At 35.3% G+C, this 21,787-nt stretch overlaps 1 protein-coding gene across 3 annotated transcripts in view; it reads left to right on the forward strand.

Moving 5' to 3' along the window:
- SMC2 (structural maintenance of chromosomes 2) overlaps positions 1-21,787 on the forward strand; it is a 69,946-nt gene that overhangs the window by 26,273 nt on the left and 21,886 nt on the right. For all 3 annotated transcript variants that reach the window (XM_045042636.1, XM_045042637.1, XM_045042635.1), the window contains exons 15-20: positions 798-1,002; positions 10,492-10,627; positions 12,913-13,037; positions 16,852-17,045; positions 18,013-18,156; positions 21,396-21,590. In XM_045042636.1, coding sequence (XP_044898571.1) covers positions 798-1,002; positions 10,492-10,627; positions 12,913-13,037; positions 16,852-17,045; positions 18,013-18,156; positions 21,396-21,590 — 999 coding nt within the window. The remainder of the gene's footprint in view (positions 1-797; positions 1,003-10,491; positions 10,628-12,912; positions 13,038-16,851; positions 17,046-18,012; positions 18,157-21,395; positions 21,591-21,787) is intronic.

Below are 21,787 nucleotides of genomic sequence, written 5' to 3' on the forward strand. Positions count from 1 at the left end.
AATTAAAAAAAATTTTTTTTGACTCTTGCAATTGTTAGTTGTGTTTTTACTTTGGTAGTTGGTAGGTGGCTGCCCTAGCATGTGTTTTTGTTGGTCTGTTTGTTTGCCCTAGCATGTTTAATTTGAATGAAAAAGTATTCACTGTGGAACAACCAAATTACTAATAGTTGAAATAAAACATTTTATAAAATTGGGTTGATCCAGCAACAGCTGTATTTAAATTTTTTAATATTTATTTATTTATTTATTTATTTATTTATTTATTGAGAGAGAGAGAGAGAGACAGACAGACAGACAGACAGACAGCATGAACAGGGGAGGAGCAGAGAGAGGGAGACAGAATCGGAAGCAGGTTTCAGGCTCTGAGCTGTCAGCACAGAGCCTGATGCAGGGCTCAAGCTCACAAGCCACGAGATCATGACCTGAGCCAAAATCGGACGCTTAACTGACTGAGCCACCCAGACGCCCCAAGCAACTGTTGTATTTTAATTAAGAGAATGTGTCCATAGTCCATTTTGAATTTAGAAACTTGGTACTGGCTCTTGCTTAATAGACACTCTCATAATGCCTGCTGCCTTAGCTAAATATTTTATGTAGCTGTAGAACTTTTAGTGTTTAAACTTGAAATTTGTTCTAAAACTCTTGAGTTTTCCATAGCATTTTAGAAAGTTCAAAAGGAATTATAGTGTTTGGTTAAGTATTACTTAAATTTCTAGTATAGCACTTCTGTTTTATAAAATAATATTTGAAAAGAAAGGAGTAGTATTTACTGTGATAGATCTGTTGTTTTTCCATAGGTTGGCCCTAACAATGTTCATGTAGCTCTTTCCCTTGTTGAATACAAACCAGAACTTCAGAAAGCAATGGAATTTGTCTTTGGAACAACATTTGTTTGTAATAATATGGATAATGCAAAAAAAGTGGCCTTTGATAAAAGGATAATGACCAGAACTGTTACTCTAGGAGGTGATGTATTTGATCCTCATGGAACATTGAGTGGAGGTACGTTATGTGTTTGTTTTTTTGCAAAAAATAAAAATAGTTAACATTTAATTCATATTATGCCAGGTGCTTTACAATTTGCTTTTTTTTTTTTCTAAAAAAATTTTTTTAACGTTTATTCATTTTTGAGAGAGAGAAAGAGAGATTGAGACAGGGCATGAGTTGGTGAGCAACAGAGAGGGAGGCACAGAATCTAAAGCAGGCTCCAGGCTCCGAGCTGTCTACACAGAGCCCAATGTGGGGTTTGAACTCACAAACCACAGTATGATGACTTGAGCCAAAGTCAGACACTCAACTGACTGAGCCACCCAGGCACCCTGATATACATATTTGCTCTTTTTTCTCATTCCTTACAACTATTTTATAAAGTAGTTTTTTTCCCCATTTTTTTTAGGGAATTAAATGAGAAAAGTTTAGTAATTCACCCAGTGGCAAATAGTGTTAGAGCTAGTATTTTAACTCAGTTGGATTACAGAGCTAATGTTGAACCACTACTATGGTTTCCTCTGTATGTTTATTGATAACTTATGATACTCCAGGAACCATGCCATTAATTCATTTAACGTTTCAATAGCTTATCTATGAGATAGGTACGATTATAAAAAGTAGAAGTAGAAAACAGTTATTAAGCATACTCGTTTTCTAGTGACTTGAAAATCTTTTATTGAAGTGCAAAGATCTATGGATTTGACTTTCTGTTTATTTACTTTTAAGGTTGATTGTGGTTTTTTTGGCTTTATTTACTTTTGGGCTTAAAACTAAATGATGAACAAAAAGGTAAAAGTAAAATATTAACAAGATACACAAGGTATGAGATAAACAGCAACAAAAAGAAAGCCTAGAAGACAAGAGTAATACCAAAAAAATACTCAGTACTAAATGTATTAAAAGAAAAATGATCATGCTCTATTGATTATATAAGTTTTTTTTTATTAAATTTAATTTTAGTGTAGTTAACATAGTGTGTTATATTAATTTCAGGTGTACAATTTAGTGATCCAACAATTTCATACATCACCCAGTGCTCATCCCAACAAGTACACTCCTTAATAATCCCTGTCACCTATTTCACCTATCACCCTACCAACCTTCCATCTGGTAGCCATCAGTTCTCTATAGTTACGAGTCTGTTTCTTGGCTTCTCTCTCTTTTTTCCTTTGTTCCTTAAATTGCATATATGAGTGAAATTGTATGGTATATTTCTTTCTCTGACTGACTTATTTCACTTAGCATTATACTTTCTCAGTCCATCCATGTCCTTGAAAATGGCAAGATTTCCTATTTTATGATTGAATATTATGTCTATATACATATATGTATATATATACATATGTACATGTACACACATACCACCTCTTCTTTATCCATTCATCAGTTGACAGACACGTAGAGCTGGTTACATAATTTGGATATTGTAAATAAAGCTGCAATAAACGTATGGGTGCATGTATCCCTTTGAGTTAGTGTTTTTGTGTATTTTTGGTAAACACCAAAATCGCACCAGTAGTGCAATGGATGGATGATAGGGTGGTTCCATTTTTAACCTTTTGAGGAACCTCTGTACTGTTTTCCACAGTGACTGCACCAGTGTACATTCCCACCAACAGTGCAAGAGAGTTCCTATTTCTCCACATCCTCTACCACACTTGTCTCCTGTGTTTTCATTTTAGCCATTTTGACAGATGTGAGGTGATACCTCATTGTAGTTTTGATTTGCATTTCCCTGATGATGAGTGATTTTGATGAGCCTCTTTTCATGTGTCTTTTGGCCATTTGTATTTCTTTGGAGAAATGTCTCTTCATGTCTTCTGCCCACTTTTTAGTTGGATTTTTTTGTTTTTTGAGTCAAGTTTTGTCAATTCTTTATATTTTGGATACTAATCCTTCATCAGATATGTCAGGTACAAATATCTTCTATTCTGTAGATTCTCTTTCAGTTTTGCTGATTGTTTTGTTCACTGTGCAGAAGCTTTTTATTTTCATGTAGTCCTTTCCTTTGCCTCAGGAGACGTATGTAGAAAAATGTTGCTATGACCTATGTCATTGACATCACTGCCTGTCCTCTCTTCCTGGGTTTTTATGGTTTCAGGTCTCAGCTCTGTCTTTAGTTCATTTTGAGTTTATTTTTGTGCATGATATAAGAAAGTGGTCTAATTTTTTTTGTTGTTTTTGTTGTTGTTGTTTTTTGCATGTAGCTGACCAGTTTGCCCAATGCCATTTGCTGAAGAGACTGTCTTTTTCCCATTAGATATTCTTACCTTCTTTGTCAAAGATTAATTGACCATATAGTTGTGGGTTTATTTCTGGGCTTTCTGTTCTTTTCCATTGATCTAGGTATCTGATTTTGTGCTGGTACCATACTATTTCCATTCCTACAGCTTTGTAATCTAACTTGAAGCTGATACCTCCAGCTTTGCTTTTCTTTTTCAAGATTGCTTTGGTTATTTGGGGTCTTTTGTGGTTCCATATAAATTTTAGGATTGTTTGTTTTAGTACTGTGGAAAATGGATTGCATTAAAAGTGTAAATTACTTTGGGTAGTATAGACATTTTAATAATATTTTTTCTAGTCCATGAGCATGGAATATCTTTCTTTGTATCATCTTCAGTTTCTTTCATCAGTGTTATAGTGTTCAGAGTACAGATGTTTCACCCCCTTGGCTAAGTTTATTTCTAGGTATTTTCTGTTTTTGGTGGGATTGTTCATTTCTCTTTCTGCTGCTTCATTATTAGTATATAGAAAGTGCAGCATATTTCTGCACATTGATTTTGTATCCTGCGTCTTTACTCAATTCCCTGATCGGTTCTAATAGTTTTTTGGTGGAGTTTGAGGGTTTTCTATATATAGTATCATGTTATCTGTAAATAGTGAAAGTTTTACCACCTCCTTACCAATTTGGATACCTTTTATTTCATTTTGTTGCCTAATTGCCTGAGCTAGGACTGCCAGTGCTATGTTGAATAAAAGTAGTGAGAGTAGGCATTCTTATCTTGTTCTAGATCTTACAGTAAAATCTGTTTTCCCATTGGATATTATATCAGCTGTGGGTATTTCATATATGGCCTTTATTATGTTGAAGTATGTTCCCTCTAAACCTACTTTGTTGAGGGCTTTTATCATGAATGGATGTTTTACTTTGTCAAATGCTTTTTCTGCATCTGTTGAAGTGATCATATGATTTTTATCCTTTCTCTTGATGGTGGATCACATTGATTAATTTGATTATGGTGAATGACTTTTTTCATGTATTGTTGGATTCGATTTGCTAGTATTTTGTTGGGGATTTTTATATCTATGTTCATCAGAGATAGTGGCTTGTAGATGTCTTTTTTTTTTTTTTTTTTTTTTTTCTAGTACCTTTATCTGGTTTTTGTATCAGGTTAATGCTGGCCTTGTAAAATGAATTTGGAAGTTTTCCTTCCTTTTCTACTTTCAGAATAGCTTGAGAAATGTAGGTATTACTCATCTTTAAATGTTTGGTAGAATAAGCCACTTTGTCCTAGACCTTTGCTCTTTGGGAATTTTTATATTACTGATTCAGTCTCCTTGCTTGTAATCAGTCTGTTCAAATTTTTTATTTCTTCCAGTTTCAGTTTTGATAAGTTATATGTTCCTAGGAATTTATCTGTTTCTTCTGCATTGTCCAATTTGTTGGCATATAGTCATAATATTCTCTTACAGTTGTTTGTGTTTCTGTGAGGTTGGTTATTATTTCTCATCTTTCATTTGTAATTTTATTTGAGTCCTTTTTCTCTGTTATTTCATGGTTCTTACTGAAGATTTATCAATTTTGTTCATCTTTTTAAGGAACCATTTATCTGTTTTGTTCTTTTAATTTCTATATCATTTATTTTTGCTCTAATATTTATTTTCTCCCTTCTGCTGTTTTGGGGTTTTGTTTTTTCTTTCTTTAGCTCCTTTGGATATAGTTGTTTGAGATTTTTTTTTTTTTTTTTTTTTTTTTTTTTGCTTCTTGAAGTTGGCCTGTATTGCCCTAAACTTCCTCTTAGAGCTGCTTTTGCTGCATCCCAAAGGTTTTGGACTGTTTTCATTTTCATTTGTTTCCATGTATTTTAGGATTTCTTCCTTGATTTCTCGGCTGACCCATTCATAATTTAGTAGCATGTTTTAATCTTCCATATATTTATTGTTCTTTCTAGACTTTGTCTTGTGGTTGATTTCTAGTTTCATAGCATTGTGGTCAGAAAAGATGCATGATATGACGTAAGTCTTTTTGAATTTGTTGAGACTTCTTTTGTAGCCTAATATGTGATCTGTTCTGGAGAATTTTCCATTTGTACCTGAAATGAATGTGTATTCTGCTATTTAGGATGGAATGTTCTAAATATATTTGTTAAATCCATCTGATCCAGTGTGTCATTCAAAGCCACTGTTTCCTTGTGGATTTTTTGATCTTTTCATTGACATTAGTGGGGTGTTAAAATCCCCTACTATTATCGTATGACTATTGATTAATTCCTTTATGTTGTTATTAACTATTTTTTATATTTGTGTATTCTCATGTTGGGTGCATAAATATTTAAAATTGTTATGTCTCCTTGTTGGATAGTTGCTTTTCTTATTATATAGTGTCCCTCTTTGTCTCTCGTTACAGTCTTTGTTTTAAAATCTATTTTGTCTGATATAAATATGTCTACTTAGGCTTTCTTTTGACATCCATTTACATGATAAATGTCTCTCCGTTCTCTCATTTTCAACCTTCAGGTGTCTTTAGGTCTGAAATGTGTCTCTCTTTTTTTTTTTTTTAAATGTTTATTTTGGAGAGAGAGAGACAGAGGCTGAGTGGGGGAGGGGCAGAGAAAGAGAGAGAGGGAGAGAGGGAGACAAGAATCTGAAGCAGGCTCCAGGGCCCATGCTGTCAGCACAGAGTCCAACATGGGGCTTGAACTCAAGAACCGTGAGATCATGACCTGAGCCCAAGTCAGATGCTTAACTGACTGAGCCACCCAGGTGCCCCTGAAATGTGTCTCTTGTAGGCAGCATATAGTTGGGTCCTTTTTGCATTCTGTCCCCCTATGTCTTTTGATTGGAGCGTTTAGTCCATTTACATTCAAAGTAAATATTGACACGTAGGTACTTATTGTCGTTTTGTTTCTGAAGTTTTTCCCTCATGCTTTCTCCTCTTTCATGGTGTGCTGGTTTTCTTTAGTGCTATATTTGCATTCCTTGTTCTTTATCCTTTGCATGTCTATTTCTACTTTTCTATTTGGATACCATTAGATTTGTATATAACGTCTTTTGCATATAGCAGTCTATGTTACGTGATTTGCTTAAGTTTGAACCCATTCTTTACTGCTCTCCTCCCCACCTTTTAGGTATTTAGTGTCACATTTTGCATCTTTGTATTTTGTGAATTCTTTGACTGATTTTCTACAGAAATACTTATTTTTGTAACTTCTGTGTCTCCCGCTTACATATGGTCACTTTTGGTCTTTCCTTTCCAGTCAGTTTCCTGCAGGTCTGGTTTAGTGGTCATGAACTCCTTTCATTTTTGTTTCTCTGGGAAACTATTTTTCCTTCTATTCTGAATGATAGCCTTGCTTCATAAAGTAATCTTGGCTGCCTATTTTTCCCATTCAGCACTTTTAGTGTGTTAGGCCACTCCCTTCTGGCCTGCAAAGTTTCTGCTAAGAAAGCTGCTGATAGCCTTATGAGGTTTCCCTTGTATGTTACTGTCATTTTTTTGTCTTGCTCCTTTTTAAAATTGTTTATCACTACATGTTGACATTTTAATTACAATATATCTTTGTGTGAATCTGCTTTTGTGGATTCTGTTGGGGGTTCTCTGTGTCTCTTGGAAGTAGACATGTTTCCTTCCCCAGATTAGTGAAGTCTTCAGGTATTTCTTCAAAATTTCTGCCCCCTTTTCTCTGTCTTATTCTTTTGGGATCCCTACCATTCAAATAATATTACATTTGATGGGGTCACTGAGTTCCCTTAGTATACTCACTTTTTGAATAATTCTTTTATCTCACTTCTGTTCAGTTTGATTATTTTCCACCCCTCTGTCTTCTAGGTAATTAATTTGTTTCTCTTCCATTGCATCATGGGTGTTTGTAATCTCATCTGTTGCACTCTTCACTGATTAGTTCTTTTTATCTCTGTATTAAGGGTCTCACTGATGTCTTCCACTTTTTTCTCAACTGCAATATCTTTATGATTATTACTTTAAGTTTTCTATCAGTCATGTTACTTGTATGTGTTTTGTTTGGATCTCTGGCTGTGGCATTGTCATGTTCTTTCATTTAGGATAAATTCCTATGTCTTCTCAATTTTTTCTAAGTCTCTACCTGTTTCCATGTGTTAGGAAAGTCAGTTACATCTTCTGTTCTTAATGGTAATGGCCTGATGGAGAAGAGTTTCCTGGAGTATAGCATCCCCTGTTCTCCAGGTTTGGAGTTTCTGGGAGTATCTACAGTGTGTCCTGTGTATGTTCTGCTGTTGTGTACTGGCCTCTTTATCCTTCAGGCCAGTGGTCTACAGCAGCTCTTTTTGCCTGTCATGGGCAGTGTTTGGTCTCTGGCCTGAATGTGAAGCATTTTATTAACTAGGTATGCTCTAGTCTCCTTGTGAAATGAGACCTATTGCCAGTGGAGTCGAGGCTGCATAAAATCATAGGTTTGGAGGGGCACCTGGGTGGCTCAGTTGGTTGGGCGACCGACTTTGGCTCAGGTCATGATCTCAGTTCTTGAGTTCGAGCCCCGTGTCGGGCTCTGTGCTGACAGCTCAGAGCTTGGAGCCTACTTCAGGTTGTGTCTTCCCTCTCTCTACCCCTCCCCTGCTGAAGCTCTGTGTCTGTCTCTCAATAATAAACATTAAAAAAAATTTTTAAACTCCTATGTCTGGAGAGATGTGTTGGCAAGGGTTGGACTGGTCTTTTGGGGGTAGGAGCCTACAGTGATGGGACTTGAGGCAAGCATGACTGGGAAGGGTGCATCTACCTGAGCATGGGAGATGGAACTTGGTATAAGCATGTTAGGTAGCAAGTGTCTGTGCTTTATTGGTTTCCACAGATGGCCCTGTGTTTATGCTGAGGAGCAGGGAGGGAAATGGCGCCTGCTAGTTCTTTGTCCTAAAGGGATCTCTCTGTGAATGCTGCCTCTCTGGGACAAGCTTCCAGATGAGCTCACAGCTTCCCCACCATGTGCCCCAGATGCTCTTCAGAAAGCAGTTACCATACTGTTTGTAGCAGGCTGTTTGCCCCACTGTGTCTCCAAAGAGGGGCTCCAGTACCCTTGGAGCTTTCCCATAGCCAAGCATGCTGACCTTTAGAACTCCAGGTTTTAATCCCCACTGGTTGCCACAACTCACAAAATTTGGTCCCTCTTTCTTCTGAAGCCAATTGCTACAGGGATTTGTATTCTCTGCATGGCCTCCCCTATGTGCTCGTGCGTCTCTGTGACTGCAGCTCCCACCCCACCACAGTGGCCACAATCTGTTTCTCTCCCAAACTGTGTCTCTACACTTCCTGCCTTCTTTGATGTGGTCTCTTATCTGCCTTTCCTTGTGGAGTTTCTTCTGCAGTTCAGGTCAATTTCTGGGGTATTTCAGGTGATTTGATTTGATTCAGGGGCCGAGGTGAGCCTAGGGTCTTCCTACTCTGCTTCCATCTTCCCCACAAATCTTGAAGGTAGGTTTTATATCATTTTGTCCTCAAAATTCTGTGTGGTAAATAGGATGGGGGTTTTTGTTGTTTTGTTTTTAAAATAGGAAAGTGTGGGTTTGGGATGACTTAATCCAGAGTTCTATTCCTAATTTAAGGATTGGGTTTTCTTTTGAATACCTACTGTGTCACAGCTACTTAATAATACTGAGAAATTTATAAAGTGTCATAGCCCTCAAGGAGCTCACAGCTTAGTAATCAATAGTATTGCTTTCTTCTGTTCTTCTCATGTAGTCTGTTCCTGTTTTTTTTTTTATTTTGTTTTTCTTGCATTTTGCCCTATTAGGATATTCTAGCCGCTGGGAAATTTTTTTATTCAGTACATTTTTACTTTGCCCACTTCATCAGGAAACACACTTCTAATTTTTGTATGTCACTTCTCCTTTCAAAAGTAAAAGAAAAAATTAAATCTACCCTTGAGAATAAGATAATGATCATATTCTTCTTATGTTTGTCACATTGAATTTGCAGATCTATGTTGAGTGGTCGAGTAATAACAGACTGAATAGTACTTAGTACCAGGCAACACTGTAAGACTGTGCTGTCCAGTACAGTAGCCATACGTGGCTGTTTACATTTAAATAAGATAAATAAAAATAATAAACTCGATTGTCCTAGTCACATTTCAAGGACCCAGTGACCATTAATAGTTAATGGGTAACTGGGCAATGCAGATAGAGGACATTTTTATACTTTAATGAAGATCTATTCTCAGTGCTTTTTCATCCTTATAGCAACTATATGGGGAGTATATTACTGTCATCTCCAGTATGCAGTGAAATAACTTGCTGGTAAGTGGCAAAGCCCAGGATTTGAATTCAAGTAGTCTGTTTTTACAGTTTGTGCCTTTAACCAAACCAAGAGACTGAATAATGCCTGTTAAGATACTAAGTGACATAATTTCTTTCTAGGCCAAGAAAACAATAGCCAACAAAGAATACAATAAGAGGATTAGTATCTGCAATTGGAGGATAAAGAGAGATCAAATATTAAGTATCTAAAATAGGAGAAACTTTAGATTTCATTGATTTGGATGTTCTTGAAGTTCCTACTTAGGAATGGCAAATATGCAACTCTTTATCATATTAACAAATAACAAAGTGCTCATAATAGCATTGCTAATTGACTTTTGTATTCTCCCATCAAACCTAGAGTATTCTTGCCAATGTAACCTAGTATTGTCAGACATTCACAGTTGTTTGTAAAGTGAAACCAATTTAGCTGCTTCCTCTGCTATATCAAAGTTCAGGCCAGGTTATGATGTGGTGGTAAATAACCCCCAAATCCCAATGGTTTACAAGTTCATTCAATAGTTATGCTTCTTTACCTGTAGATCAGTTATTTCTGTTCAGTGTTATTCTTATTGTGGGACCCAGACTGAAGGAAAAATAGCCCTTACTGTGAACATGCTTTTCTCATGGGAGAGAGGACACAAATGATGAATTAGGTGCTGCCTTTTAAGCTTACTTTCAAAAAAGGCACATTTTTCATTTCATTGGCCAGAGCCAATCACGTGGCTAAGCTGATACTATCGGAGAGATTAGTGGCCCTGGGAGAGGTGGGCCTAGAAGGCAGGGGCAGTGATTATTTGAATGAATAATCCATCACATCTTCTTAGAAGTATTTCTTATCAAGTATGTATGTCCTGAGATTCCAATGATGCATTGAAATCGGTATCTTCATAAGCTCACTATAAAAGATTTGCTGTTGAATCTTTTCAAATATAATTCTCAGAAATTTTTTTATTGTTTACTAAATATGTGGTAACTTAATGACTAAGGTCTGTTTCAATTTGCTTCAATCAGGTGCTCGATCCCAGGCAGCTTCTATTTTAACCAAGTTTCAAGAACTCAAAGGTGTTCAAGATGAGCTGAGAATTAAGGAGAATGAGCTACAGGCTCTAGATGAGGAATTAGCAGGTCTTAAAAACACAGCTGAAAAGTAAGACTTTGTTGAATTAAGTTGTATTTTTAAGTTTCTTTTTGGTCAAAGATTTGCATGGTAGAAGATGAAAGAATTTTAGCTAAAGAAATACAACTTCTGACTTTTATCAGTTAGCTTTTTCTGATAAGAATGTCATTGTTATAAGAAATTAGGGAAAGCTAATTAAAAGGAAGAAAAAACATCAGCCAAATATTTGTCTTTCCCTGTTGAGATACACTGTTAACATTCTACTGGGATTGGTGGGGAAATCCATACTCTGGATGTTGATACCAGAGGGTACTGGAGTCTTTGATTCGAAATGATACACAATGTAGCATTGATCAGATACCAACATTAAGTTTAGTAGCATCGTGGCTATCCTATAGATTATTAAAGATCACTGAGCTGCCTACTGAGGCATGTAAGAAAGTCACTGTTAAAGTGTTTCCTTACTGTGTTTCTTTTGTAGGGGTATGGGTATGCATATGTATGTGTACCTTTCAATATTACTTCTGTTTGTGAATGATACAGGTACATTTTTTTTTTTTAATTGGCGTCATGCTACCTCATGTATCTTTTCATCATTTAACGTCAGTGCCAAGTACTCTTGTAGGAGCTGGGAATACAGCAGTGAACCAAACATAAATCTCTTCCTTCTTCTTGCTTTCAAAGTTAAATTGGTAAAACATGTTAGGTAACACTGAGTTCTAAGAGGAAAAATGCCACAAACCTACAGTCTCCAAAGATGACAAATGGGAACTGAGTTAAAATTAAAATCAGACATTTTATTCAGAATTCACAATACTGAACAAAGGTTAAAAATCATATATAAATAAACTTCAAAATATATATGGTTTTGTAAATTTTAAACATTCATCTTCTGAAATTATCAAAACTTAGAATGTTGCCAGGACTTTTTTGGAATATAATATGTATAGAAGAGATGCTCATAATTAGTCAAAGTGGTCATTCCAACATAGATATTATATCAAAATGTCCACTGTCAAACATATACATACAAAGCCTGCTTTTACCTTCTTTAACATAAATTACCAAAAAGTGAATATCTGTGGAAACTTTGGCAAGGCAATGAGTTTGCAGCTGGCATTTGGCTTGGTGCTGTTACCTTTATTCAGTAGTATTGGATCATTTATTTTGCAGAGTTGTCTTGTGGACTGATAGTGGCATTGAGGTCAAGGAAAGGAAATAGATTTTTAAAAATATGAGAGTGGAAGTATCAACTAAAGCCATTCTTTCACAGACCATATCAGGAAAATAGCTTTTATCTTTTTTTTTTCAAGTTTCTATACTCCCCATTTTTAAATGAATTGAAAAATGGCTTTAAAATTACAGTTTTAATTGCTGTCAAGCATTCTCAGCCAAGAATACTCAAGGGAGTATTTATGTTTTATAAGTTGCTTCCTTTTTCCTCAGACCTCATGAATTTCTAGTGTCAAGCTGCCTTGTGAATTTATTACAACTTGATATTTCACTGCAGCTGAATTAGCTAAATACCTTCCAAAGAAAATATTAAGCAGCTAGAAATGGGCTAGATTACAGGGTTTGCAAGAAGAGCACAATGTAATGTTTAGTTCAGTACTAGGTCTTTTAAAACTATCAGTCTCATTACAGAATGTTGGGGGGAACTTTTTATTAGTATTTGAAAATGGGAATTGATAACCAGATTTTTGAAATTTTGTGTGATTGTTGCATATTAATGTATTCTTGTGGGAAGCTGTTGTGGAGTTTGGAGTTTTTCTTCTTGGTAAGGCTCAGTAGAAGAGACCATTTTTAAGGAAACCTATTTATTTAAAGGCTTTTAGTGCTTTCTAAAATTAAGAATATTTCTGTAAATAGCTGTCAGCCTTGGCCGTTTAGAGTCGTTTACCTTCGGTGATCAAATCAGACTTGAATTTGATTTCTCAAAAACTGAGTCTTCAAAACTATTCTTGTAATCAGTGGCATCTTAACATTGTTCATATTGAGGGGCACCTGGGTGGCTCAGTCGGTTGAGCAACCGACTTCAGCTCAGGTCATGATCGCGTGGTTTGTGAGTTCAAGCCCCACGACGGGCTCTGCTGACAGCTCAGAGTCTGGAGCCTGCTTCGGATTCAGTGTCTCCCTCTCTCTCTGCCCCTCCCCACTCATGCTCTGTCTTTCTCTGTCTCAGAAATAAATACACATAAAAAAAAATTGTTTATATTGTATGTGAGTTTATTTTAGGTAAGAGCCTATTGTTTGAATGCATGTCTCAAATATCAGAAAAGTTGTGATCATTTATTGTAAACTTCTCTTTTTCTAAGGTATCGCCAACTAAAACAGCAGTGGGAGATGAAAACTGAGGAGGCAGATTTATTACAAACCAAGCTCCAGCAAAGCTCCTATCACAAGCAACAAGAAGAATTAGATGCCCTTAAAAAAACTATTGGTAAGATAAAAACATTCTGTGCTTCCTCTGTTTATACTGATAACCTTACTTTAGATATTTAGATCTCATCTTTATTATATATTTATTTGAATTAGTTACCTTAAATATTTTAATTATTAGATACTATTATTATATTGCCAAGTTCTGCCCATTTGGAGCAGTATACATTTCCACCAGTGGCATATGAAAGTTGTCAGTTCTCTAAATCCTTTCTTTTCTAGAAAGTCTTTAAAATATCTCCAATGTGATTGTTAGAAAGAGGTAGCACATTACTGTTTTCACCTGCAGATATTGCAGGGGAAGCCTAGAATCTATTTGATCTGTTCCTCAGACCTTTTGGTTTCTACTTCTGTGAATATTCTACTTCTTTCAACCATTTTTCCTATTGACTTGCTTATGGTTTGTTTCTATTGTTCTCATACTTAAGAGTTACGATATCTTATGGATTATCTGCATTATGAATATCTTTTGGTTTATGTGCTTGTCTTTTAATTTTGTTCATAGTATTTTTGTTAAACAGAAACTTTTAATGTTTAATTCAATTTATAGCTGCTTCTACAGAACCCTCATTTTAAGAACTTGTCTTACACTATTAGAATTTAATTGTATATGGTAGTTTTAGTTTTTCTCATTCCATAGGACAATATCTACCTACCTATTACCCACTAATACTTTCTTTCCTTTTTATAAAATTTAAAAAATTTACCCATTTTGTTTACCCCCTACCTCTGGCAACCACCAATCTGTTCTTTGTACTAAGATTTTTTTAATTGGTTAAGATTCCACATGTAAGTGATATTATATGGTATTTATCTTTCTCTTTTTTTCATTTAGTATAATGGCTTTGAGTTCCATCCATGTTTTTGCAAATAGCAAGATCTCATTCTTTTTTTTTATAGCTGAGTAATATTCCATTATATATACACACACATTTTCTTTACCCATTATCCATGAGTAGATGCTTACCTAAGTTGTTCCATATCTTGGCTATTGTAAATAGTGCTGCAGTGAACATTGTGGTGTGTATATATTTTTGAGTTACTGTTTTTGTTTTCTTCAAATACCCAGGAGTAGAACTTTTACATCATAGCTATTTTTAATTTTTTGTGGAACCTCCATACTGTTTAACATAGTTGCTGCAGTAATTTGCATTCCTCCCAACAGTGCATGAGGGATTCCCTTTTCTCTACATCATCTCTGACACTTGTTATTTCTTGTTTTTTTTGATAATAGCCCTTCTAACGTTTATCTATCTTATTGTGATTTTGATTTGCATTTCCCTGATGCTTAGTGATGTTGAGCATCTTTTCATGTACCGGGTGACTATGTATCTTCTGTAGAAAAGGGTCTATTCAGATACTCTACCCGTTTTTTAATCAGACTGTTTGGCTTTTTCTTTTGAGTTGTAGGAGTTTCTTACATATTTTGGGTGTTAACCTCTCATCGATATGATTTGCAAATATTTTCTCCCATTAATTATGTTGTCTTTTCAATTTGTTGCTCTACAGAAACTTTTTAGCTTGATAATTGTCCCAGTTATTTTTGCTTTTGTTGTGTTTGCTTTTGGTGTGAAGTCCAAAAAAATCACTGTTAAGACCAGTGTCAAGGAGTTTATCACTTATGTTTTCTTCTAGGAGATTGGCTTTGGCTATTCCGTACAGATTTTAGGATTCGTTTGTTTCTGAAAAAATGCCATTAGAATTTTGATAGGGATTTTTAACAGATCTGTAGATTGCTTTGGATAGTATGGACATGTTAACAGTATTCTTCCAGTCCATGAGCACTGAATATCTTTCCATTTATTTGTGTCTTTTTCAGTTTGTTTTATCAATAAGTGCATTATAGCTTTATGTGTACAGTTCTTTCTACCTTCTTGGTTAAATTTATTCCTAGGTATTTTATTCTTTTTGATGTAATTATAAGTAGGATTATTTTCTTACATTCTCTGATAGTTATTATTGTATAGAAATGCAACAGATTTTTTTACATTGATTTCATATCCTGCAACTTTACAGAATTTGTCTATTCTAACAGGTTTTTAGTGGAATCTTTATGGTTTTCTATATATAATAGATCATCTAGAGAAAGTTTTACTCCTTTCGAATTTGGATGCCTTTCTCTTTTTCTTTTTTTTTTTTTCTCTTTTTGCCACATTGCTCTAAGTAGGACTTAAGGACTATGTTGAATAAAAATGGAGTCAGTCTTGACTTGTTTCTGATCTTAGAGGAAAAATTTTCAGCTTCTCGCTGTAGATAGGGTATGATGTTAGCTGTGGGCTTCAGTTTTATCATAAATGGATGTTGAAATTGGTCTAAGCTTTTTCTGCACCTATTGAGAACATGCTTTTTATCCTTCATTTGGTTAATGTGGTGTAGCCCATTGGTTGCAGATGTTAAACCAGCCTTGCATCTTTGAAATAAATCCCATTTGATCATGGTGTGTCATCCTTTTAATGTATTCTTTAATTCAGCTTGCTGATATCTGTTGAAGATTTTTGTGTTTGTGTTCATCAGGGATATTAGGCAGTAACTTTTTTCCTCTGGTGTCCTCTGGTTTTGGTATCAGGGTAATGCTGGCCTTAATAGAATGAGTTTAGAATTGTGCCCTCCTCTTCTGTGCTTTGAGAGACTGTGAATTCACCAGTGAAGCCATCTGGTCCTGGACTTTTGTTTGTTAAACAGAGATTTTTGATTACTGATTCCGTCTCCTTGTTGATAATTGGTCTGTTCAGATTTTCTGTTTCTCATGATTGTCTTCGTAGGTTGTATATTTCTGGGAATTATTGTTTCTTCTAGGTTGTCCAATTTGTTGGCATATAATTGTTTATAATACTCTCTTGGGATCCTCTGTTTCTGTGGTAGCAGTTGTATCTCCCTCGTTTTTCTGATTTTACTTGATTCCTCTCTTGTTCTTAGGCTGGCATGAGGTGTATCAATTCTTTCTGAGAAGTAGCTTTCACTTTCATTAATCTTTTCTATTATCTTTTAGTCTCTTTCATTTTACTTTTGCTCTGATCTTTATTTCCTTCCTTCTACTAACCTTGAGCTTTGTTTTTTGCTTTTTAGTTCCTTTATGTGTCAGGTTTTTTGAGATTTTTCTCCTTCCTTGATGGAGGCAGCACTATAAACTTCACTCTTAGAACTGCATTTGCTGCATCCCATTAAGTTTTGGTATGTTGTATTTCCATGTTAATTTGTTTTAAGGTACTTTTTAAATTTTTTCTTTGATTTTTATTTGCAGTGATATTGTGCACTGAAAAGTAGCATAGGATATTATGTAGTTAATGGTCTCCAGGGTTGTATTTGTATCTGCATTCTAACACAGTGTATGGCAATTGTGACACTAATCTACTCATTTTATCTTGCTTTTTTTTCCTGTACAAATTAGAGCTAAATAGGCAAAGAATACAATGTAAGTTTGTTTATGAAATTAAGCTTTTTGTCCACTAAGTAAAGGAGAAATACCATAGTTATACTCTTGTTCTGGCTTAGGAAGCATATTACAAGTATATTAAAAGGTGGTCTGTGATCTTTTTAGTAAGTTAAAGACAAAATTTGTTACTCAGTTTCATAGGCTGGGAAATAATTTCCTCATAGTCTTTAGATAATTCAAGTGTGGTTCTTAGGCAGGGTTTATGTTTCAACGTAGCATTTCTGGAATAAGGTTGGAACAGTTTTTTTAAATTTTAGCCTGAATTCTTTGGATCATATCTTCTATTAAAAGGTGAATTCATAAGGCACTCATAAACCATTGCCTATAACTGCTAATAGTTCAAGGACCTCATTTAGCTACATTTGCCTGCTTTATGATGCAGAGGAAAGTGAGGAGACTTTAAAAAACACCAAAGAAATTCAGAAAAAAGCAGAAGAAAAATATGAAGTATTGGAGAATAAAATGAAAAATGCAGAAGCTGAAAGAGAGCGAGAACTGAAGGATGCTCAGAAAAAACTGGATTTTGCCAAAACAAAAGCAGATGCTTCTAGCAAGAAAATGAAAGAAAAACAACAGGTAATACCTTTCTTGAAATGGAACCAATCTTTAACATCAGTATAGAGCTGAAGGTGGTAGAGCATCTTGGGTTAGCCTCACTCATCAGTGTTCATCACAAAATCTAAAAGCACAGTATGCTTCTTTAGGAAATAATTATGCATCGTATGAGTCAAATTAAAACATTCCTTTCTGAAAACCCTGTAATGGAGTGTCATAATGGTAAGGATAGGTTGCATTGTCTTTCTAATTTTAGAGAAAGAGCAAAATTGCCTTTTGGTAAATGCTGCACTTAAGAGTAGACCAAAGCTTATGCCATGCGGTGGAGGTATGTCCTATCAGCTCCAAGTGTTGACATTTCTATTTGGTGATCATCTATGAATGGATCCTGTGAAAGATTGATATATGACAAAGCATGTTATATTTACAAAGTACTATTCAGTTGTAGACTGGTGATACCTGATTTTATCTTTTGATAGTGCCACAGATGGAATTTGAACCTAGCCTTTTCTGCCTCCAAAGGCTTTGTTCTACATCACTTTTCTCTATGATTCTATTTAAATCTGCTTTTCTTCATATTCTGTCACTAAATAGCTGCACAAAGTATTTTCTGACAAACTAAAGGCTATAGAGGGAAAGAAGAAAATTGAGCAGCTGGGTTTTTTTGACATTTAAAAAAGGCTTTTCCTTTGCTAATTTATCTGTTACGTAGAATTCTAGATTCTTTTTCCCTGTAGGAATAACAAAATAAACAGTTTATGCCCAGTTCTTTGAACCTGTTAAAACTGTACATACATTTGTAATGTTTAACTAAAGGAAAATAAATTTCCTTTCTTTTTCCCTTCTTCTGGAGAAGCAGCTTACATGCGTTTTGGTAGTTGAATAAGCTGTGGGTGTTACTTTCATGGGAATCTTAATAATTTTGTTGACATGTATCTATTTTTCAGTAGTTAATAGTCTGTTGAATGTCTGCATAACATTCTTTTAGGAAGTTGAAGCTATCACTCTGGAGCTGGAAGAGCTCAAGAGAGAGCATGCATCCTATAAACAACAGCTTGAAGCTGTAAATGAAGCTATCAAATCCTATGAAGGTCAGATTGAAGTAATGGCAGCTGAGGTGGCTAAAAATAAGGTACTTACCGTGCTGGAGAAATTACAAATGTTAATCCACTTATGAAATGTTGGCTTGAAGATGTTTGACTTTCGAAGTCTTGATCTCTTCATTCTTTACTTATTGAGAGAAAGAGCGTGAGTGGGGGAGGGGCAGAGAGTGAGAATCTCAAGCAGAATCCGATGTGGGGCTCAAACTCACAAACCCTGAGATCATGACCTGAGCTGAAATGAAGAGTCAGACGCTTAACTGACTGAACCACCCAGGTGCCCCTCTTCATTCTTGTCTTGATGAGAGGCAAAAATGATGATTCCTGATCCAGAAAGAGTCCTGAAATAATATTACTAATTGTTTTAATCTGGGTCTACTCAGAAGATGAAAACTACACAGTAATTTGAACAGGCAGAGTTTAAATAAAAAATTTAACTACAGTAGGAGTTTGGAATGATAAGGGATAATCACTAAAGAATAAAGAGAATTCTAAATTATATAGGAACAGCCCTTACAGGGAATAGCCACTACCACCCTTAGGGCTGAGGGAGTGCACCCATGGAAGGAACAAATTGGAAAAGAGCCATAGCAACTATAGGCTGAAAACCAGATCTAGTTGAAGATGTAACTGTGGCCCCCTGGTTGTGAAGTTTGCTGGAGTGCCATGGGTAGTCATCCATAGGGAAGTGCCACGTGGAATGTAGGGGAAATTAGCCCATGTGAACATGTTGCAAAGCCCTGTTCCCCTCTCCCCATCTGCTGGATGCCAGGGAAGCCATGTAGGTTGCTGGCCCTTGCACATGACAAACTTGCCTTTGAGAAAAGCACACCAGAACTGGGAAGTAAAGCCTCTTCTTCCTACAGTTTCCTTACAGCATCCTTTACTGTTGAGGCTGACTATAGTTGCAGCTGGTTGGGGAAGTGAAGCAGGGAAGTGAAGGATGGATTTAGGACTGAGGGTATTTCAAATGTTATGAAGACATTCTGTCACCTGCAAATTCATACTGTGGTATATCTTTGTTAGAGATTGTCCCTAATGAATATTGGAAATTCTCTTGCCCCTTTCTTTGATTTTGTCTTTGAATTTCTTTGTTTCATATTGAGGTATAATTGATCTATATTAATTTCAAGTATACAACATAATTTGTTATTTGTATATGTTGCAAAAAGACCAACCCATAAATCTAGTTAATCCCTCACCACACAGTTACAAATATTTTTTGTGATGTGAACTTTTAAGATCTACTGTCTCAGCAAGTTTTAAATATACAGTACCACTGACTACACTCATCATGTTTTTTAAGTTTTGTTTCGTGTTGCTAATTGATACCGTTTGTAACTAACATTGATTTTTATGTTAACTGAATGTAATAGCTTTCAACAGGGTAGTTCCATTCAGTTTTCAGTGTGGTATTTTTGTCTTGTTTGTGTCCTCTACATGCTTTTATGTTTTCCTTTGATATGATTGTTGTAATTGTTGTAGCCTATGGTGTTTTTGGAAAGTAGGTCTTTCCTCTTGATTCTCTTCATGGATAAATTAAAGTTTTTTGTTTTTAACCCATTATTTATCAAATCAATAGAACAGTTTTTAACTACTTTTTTTGAAGTTAAGATCAAAATGCATTTCAGCTTTGTGTTCTGTGTTACTGATTAAATTTTTTAGTTTCTGTTCAGTTTTTATTTTGCCTCCAAAGTAAATTTTAGTTTTTAAAAATATTTTTAGTTCCCTTCTGATTTGTTGTCTTAATCTCATTTTTCCCGTGCATATTTTTGCTGTCTTTCATGGACATCATGTTGTAGAATTTTAAAAGTTAGATATGTTTTTAAAGATAATTGTGAAAATAAATAAGCTACTCCTTTCCTGATCTAAATAAAGTCCGAGCATGTACATACTTCCATTTCTCTTTATGGAGAAGTATAAAATAGATCACTTGGTTGTTAAAGGTTGTTTTTTTGGGCTCTGCATTCTAAATTGTTTCCTTTGCAGATAAGAATATCAAAGGAAACTCCCAGGGAACCAAGAAAAGAAACTACCTACTAATTAGACAAACAAAACTAAAATTTCATTTCTGTTCAATCTTAAGTAACAGATTTCCTATCATTGTAAAAAAAGGTTAAAACAGTGAAAATTGCATTGCAGTTTTTAACCTGTAGGCATGAGAGAATCTTCTTCATAAACACTTTTTTTTTTTAAAGATACAGTGTTAGTTAATAAACTTACAGTGTTAATAAACTTATATTTCCCTTTGGTTAATATCTTAAGCAGAGTATTTTTCAGTTTCTCTTCACAGGTCTCAAAAAGCTAAAATATCTTCAGGTTTTTATATGAATGTCATGTTTTATTTTCTTTCCTCAAAAGACCTCTGATGACACAGATTAAACATTATAGGGAAATTAAGGCACTTTGAGTACGGTAACCATAACATCAGGTATTCTTTGTTGCTCATCTTGTTTCCTAATGAGCATGCTAAAAACATTCCTAAATTTTTCCTTGTGGTTTGCATCATGAAGATCCATTCTTCCTCAGAAACTTAAAGCAGGTTGTCCTACTTTGGTTTTCCCCCTACCTAAATATGGGTTGAACTAGGTTTTTTTGGTTTAGATATTTGTGTGAGTTCTTTCAAGATTTGGGTGAAGCAATGGGATTTGCAGGGCAGGTTGGTGACAGACTGAATTGCAGTTACAATTACCACTTCTGACATTGAGTAGCTCCAACCTTGGGAGGTAGGGGGATATTCAAAGTCAAAGCAAGAAAGTTTTTCTTTGTGCCACAAATCTATTTATTCAAAAAAGTTTCTTGTATTTTTCTGTTTTGACCCTTGTGCTAGAACCAAACATTATGACCTTCTGTTGCACCGATAAATATGGCTTATATCTACAAAGGGAAGAGCAGAAAACCCGGCCTACATCCTTCCCTTCCTGATAAATGACATGTGGGGATCTGGCATAGTATCTTCTTGTTAACTACCCAGAAATGCCACTTTCCTGAGACCTCACAAGTCAGTTTCCTGTAGTTCACTGTATCCCCAGAAACTTTGTTGCTTCCAGCACGAACACTGTATCCCATCTTTTTTCTAGTGATAGAACAAGTTTTCTCCTGTATGCAAATTAATTAGTCATTTTAATGGGGATATACAATGTAGAGGGTTAGGTGACCATCTGCCTGTAATCACATTGCCATCTTGCCCAGACGCTTTTTAGATGATCTTTTAATAAACTAAAAATATGCCCACATTACTTTGCTATATATCATCTTCTATTTGTTCCAGGAGTCCGTAAATAAAGCTCAAGAAGAGGTGACCAAGCAAAAAGAAGTGATAACAGCCCAAGACAATGTAATTAAAGCTAAATATGCTGAAGTTGCAACACACAAGGAACAAAACAATGATTCTCAGCTTAAAATTAAGGAACTGGACCACAACATCAGCAAACATAAACGGGAAGCTGAAGATGCTGCTGCAAAGGCACGTTTGTGTTGTTTATTTCTACCCGTAATCAGATTTTTGCTTCTGAGTTGTTGAGATATTCTGGTAAACTGCTCAATGGAGAATTCAGTATAAATGGCAGAAATGCGGTATAACAGAATTTTGAGGCTTACTGCTATTTTAATGGCTTTTCAGCAATGCTTATTTTTACTACCTGGCATAAATCTTTCCAAATT

This window comes from Felis catus, chromosome D4 (assembly GCF_018350175.1).
Source record: "Felis catus isolate Fca126 chromosome D4, F.catus_Fca126_mat1.0, whole genome shotgun sequence".
Taxonomy (NCBI): Eukaryota; Metazoa; Chordata; class Mammalia; order Carnivora; family Felidae; genus Felis; species Felis catus.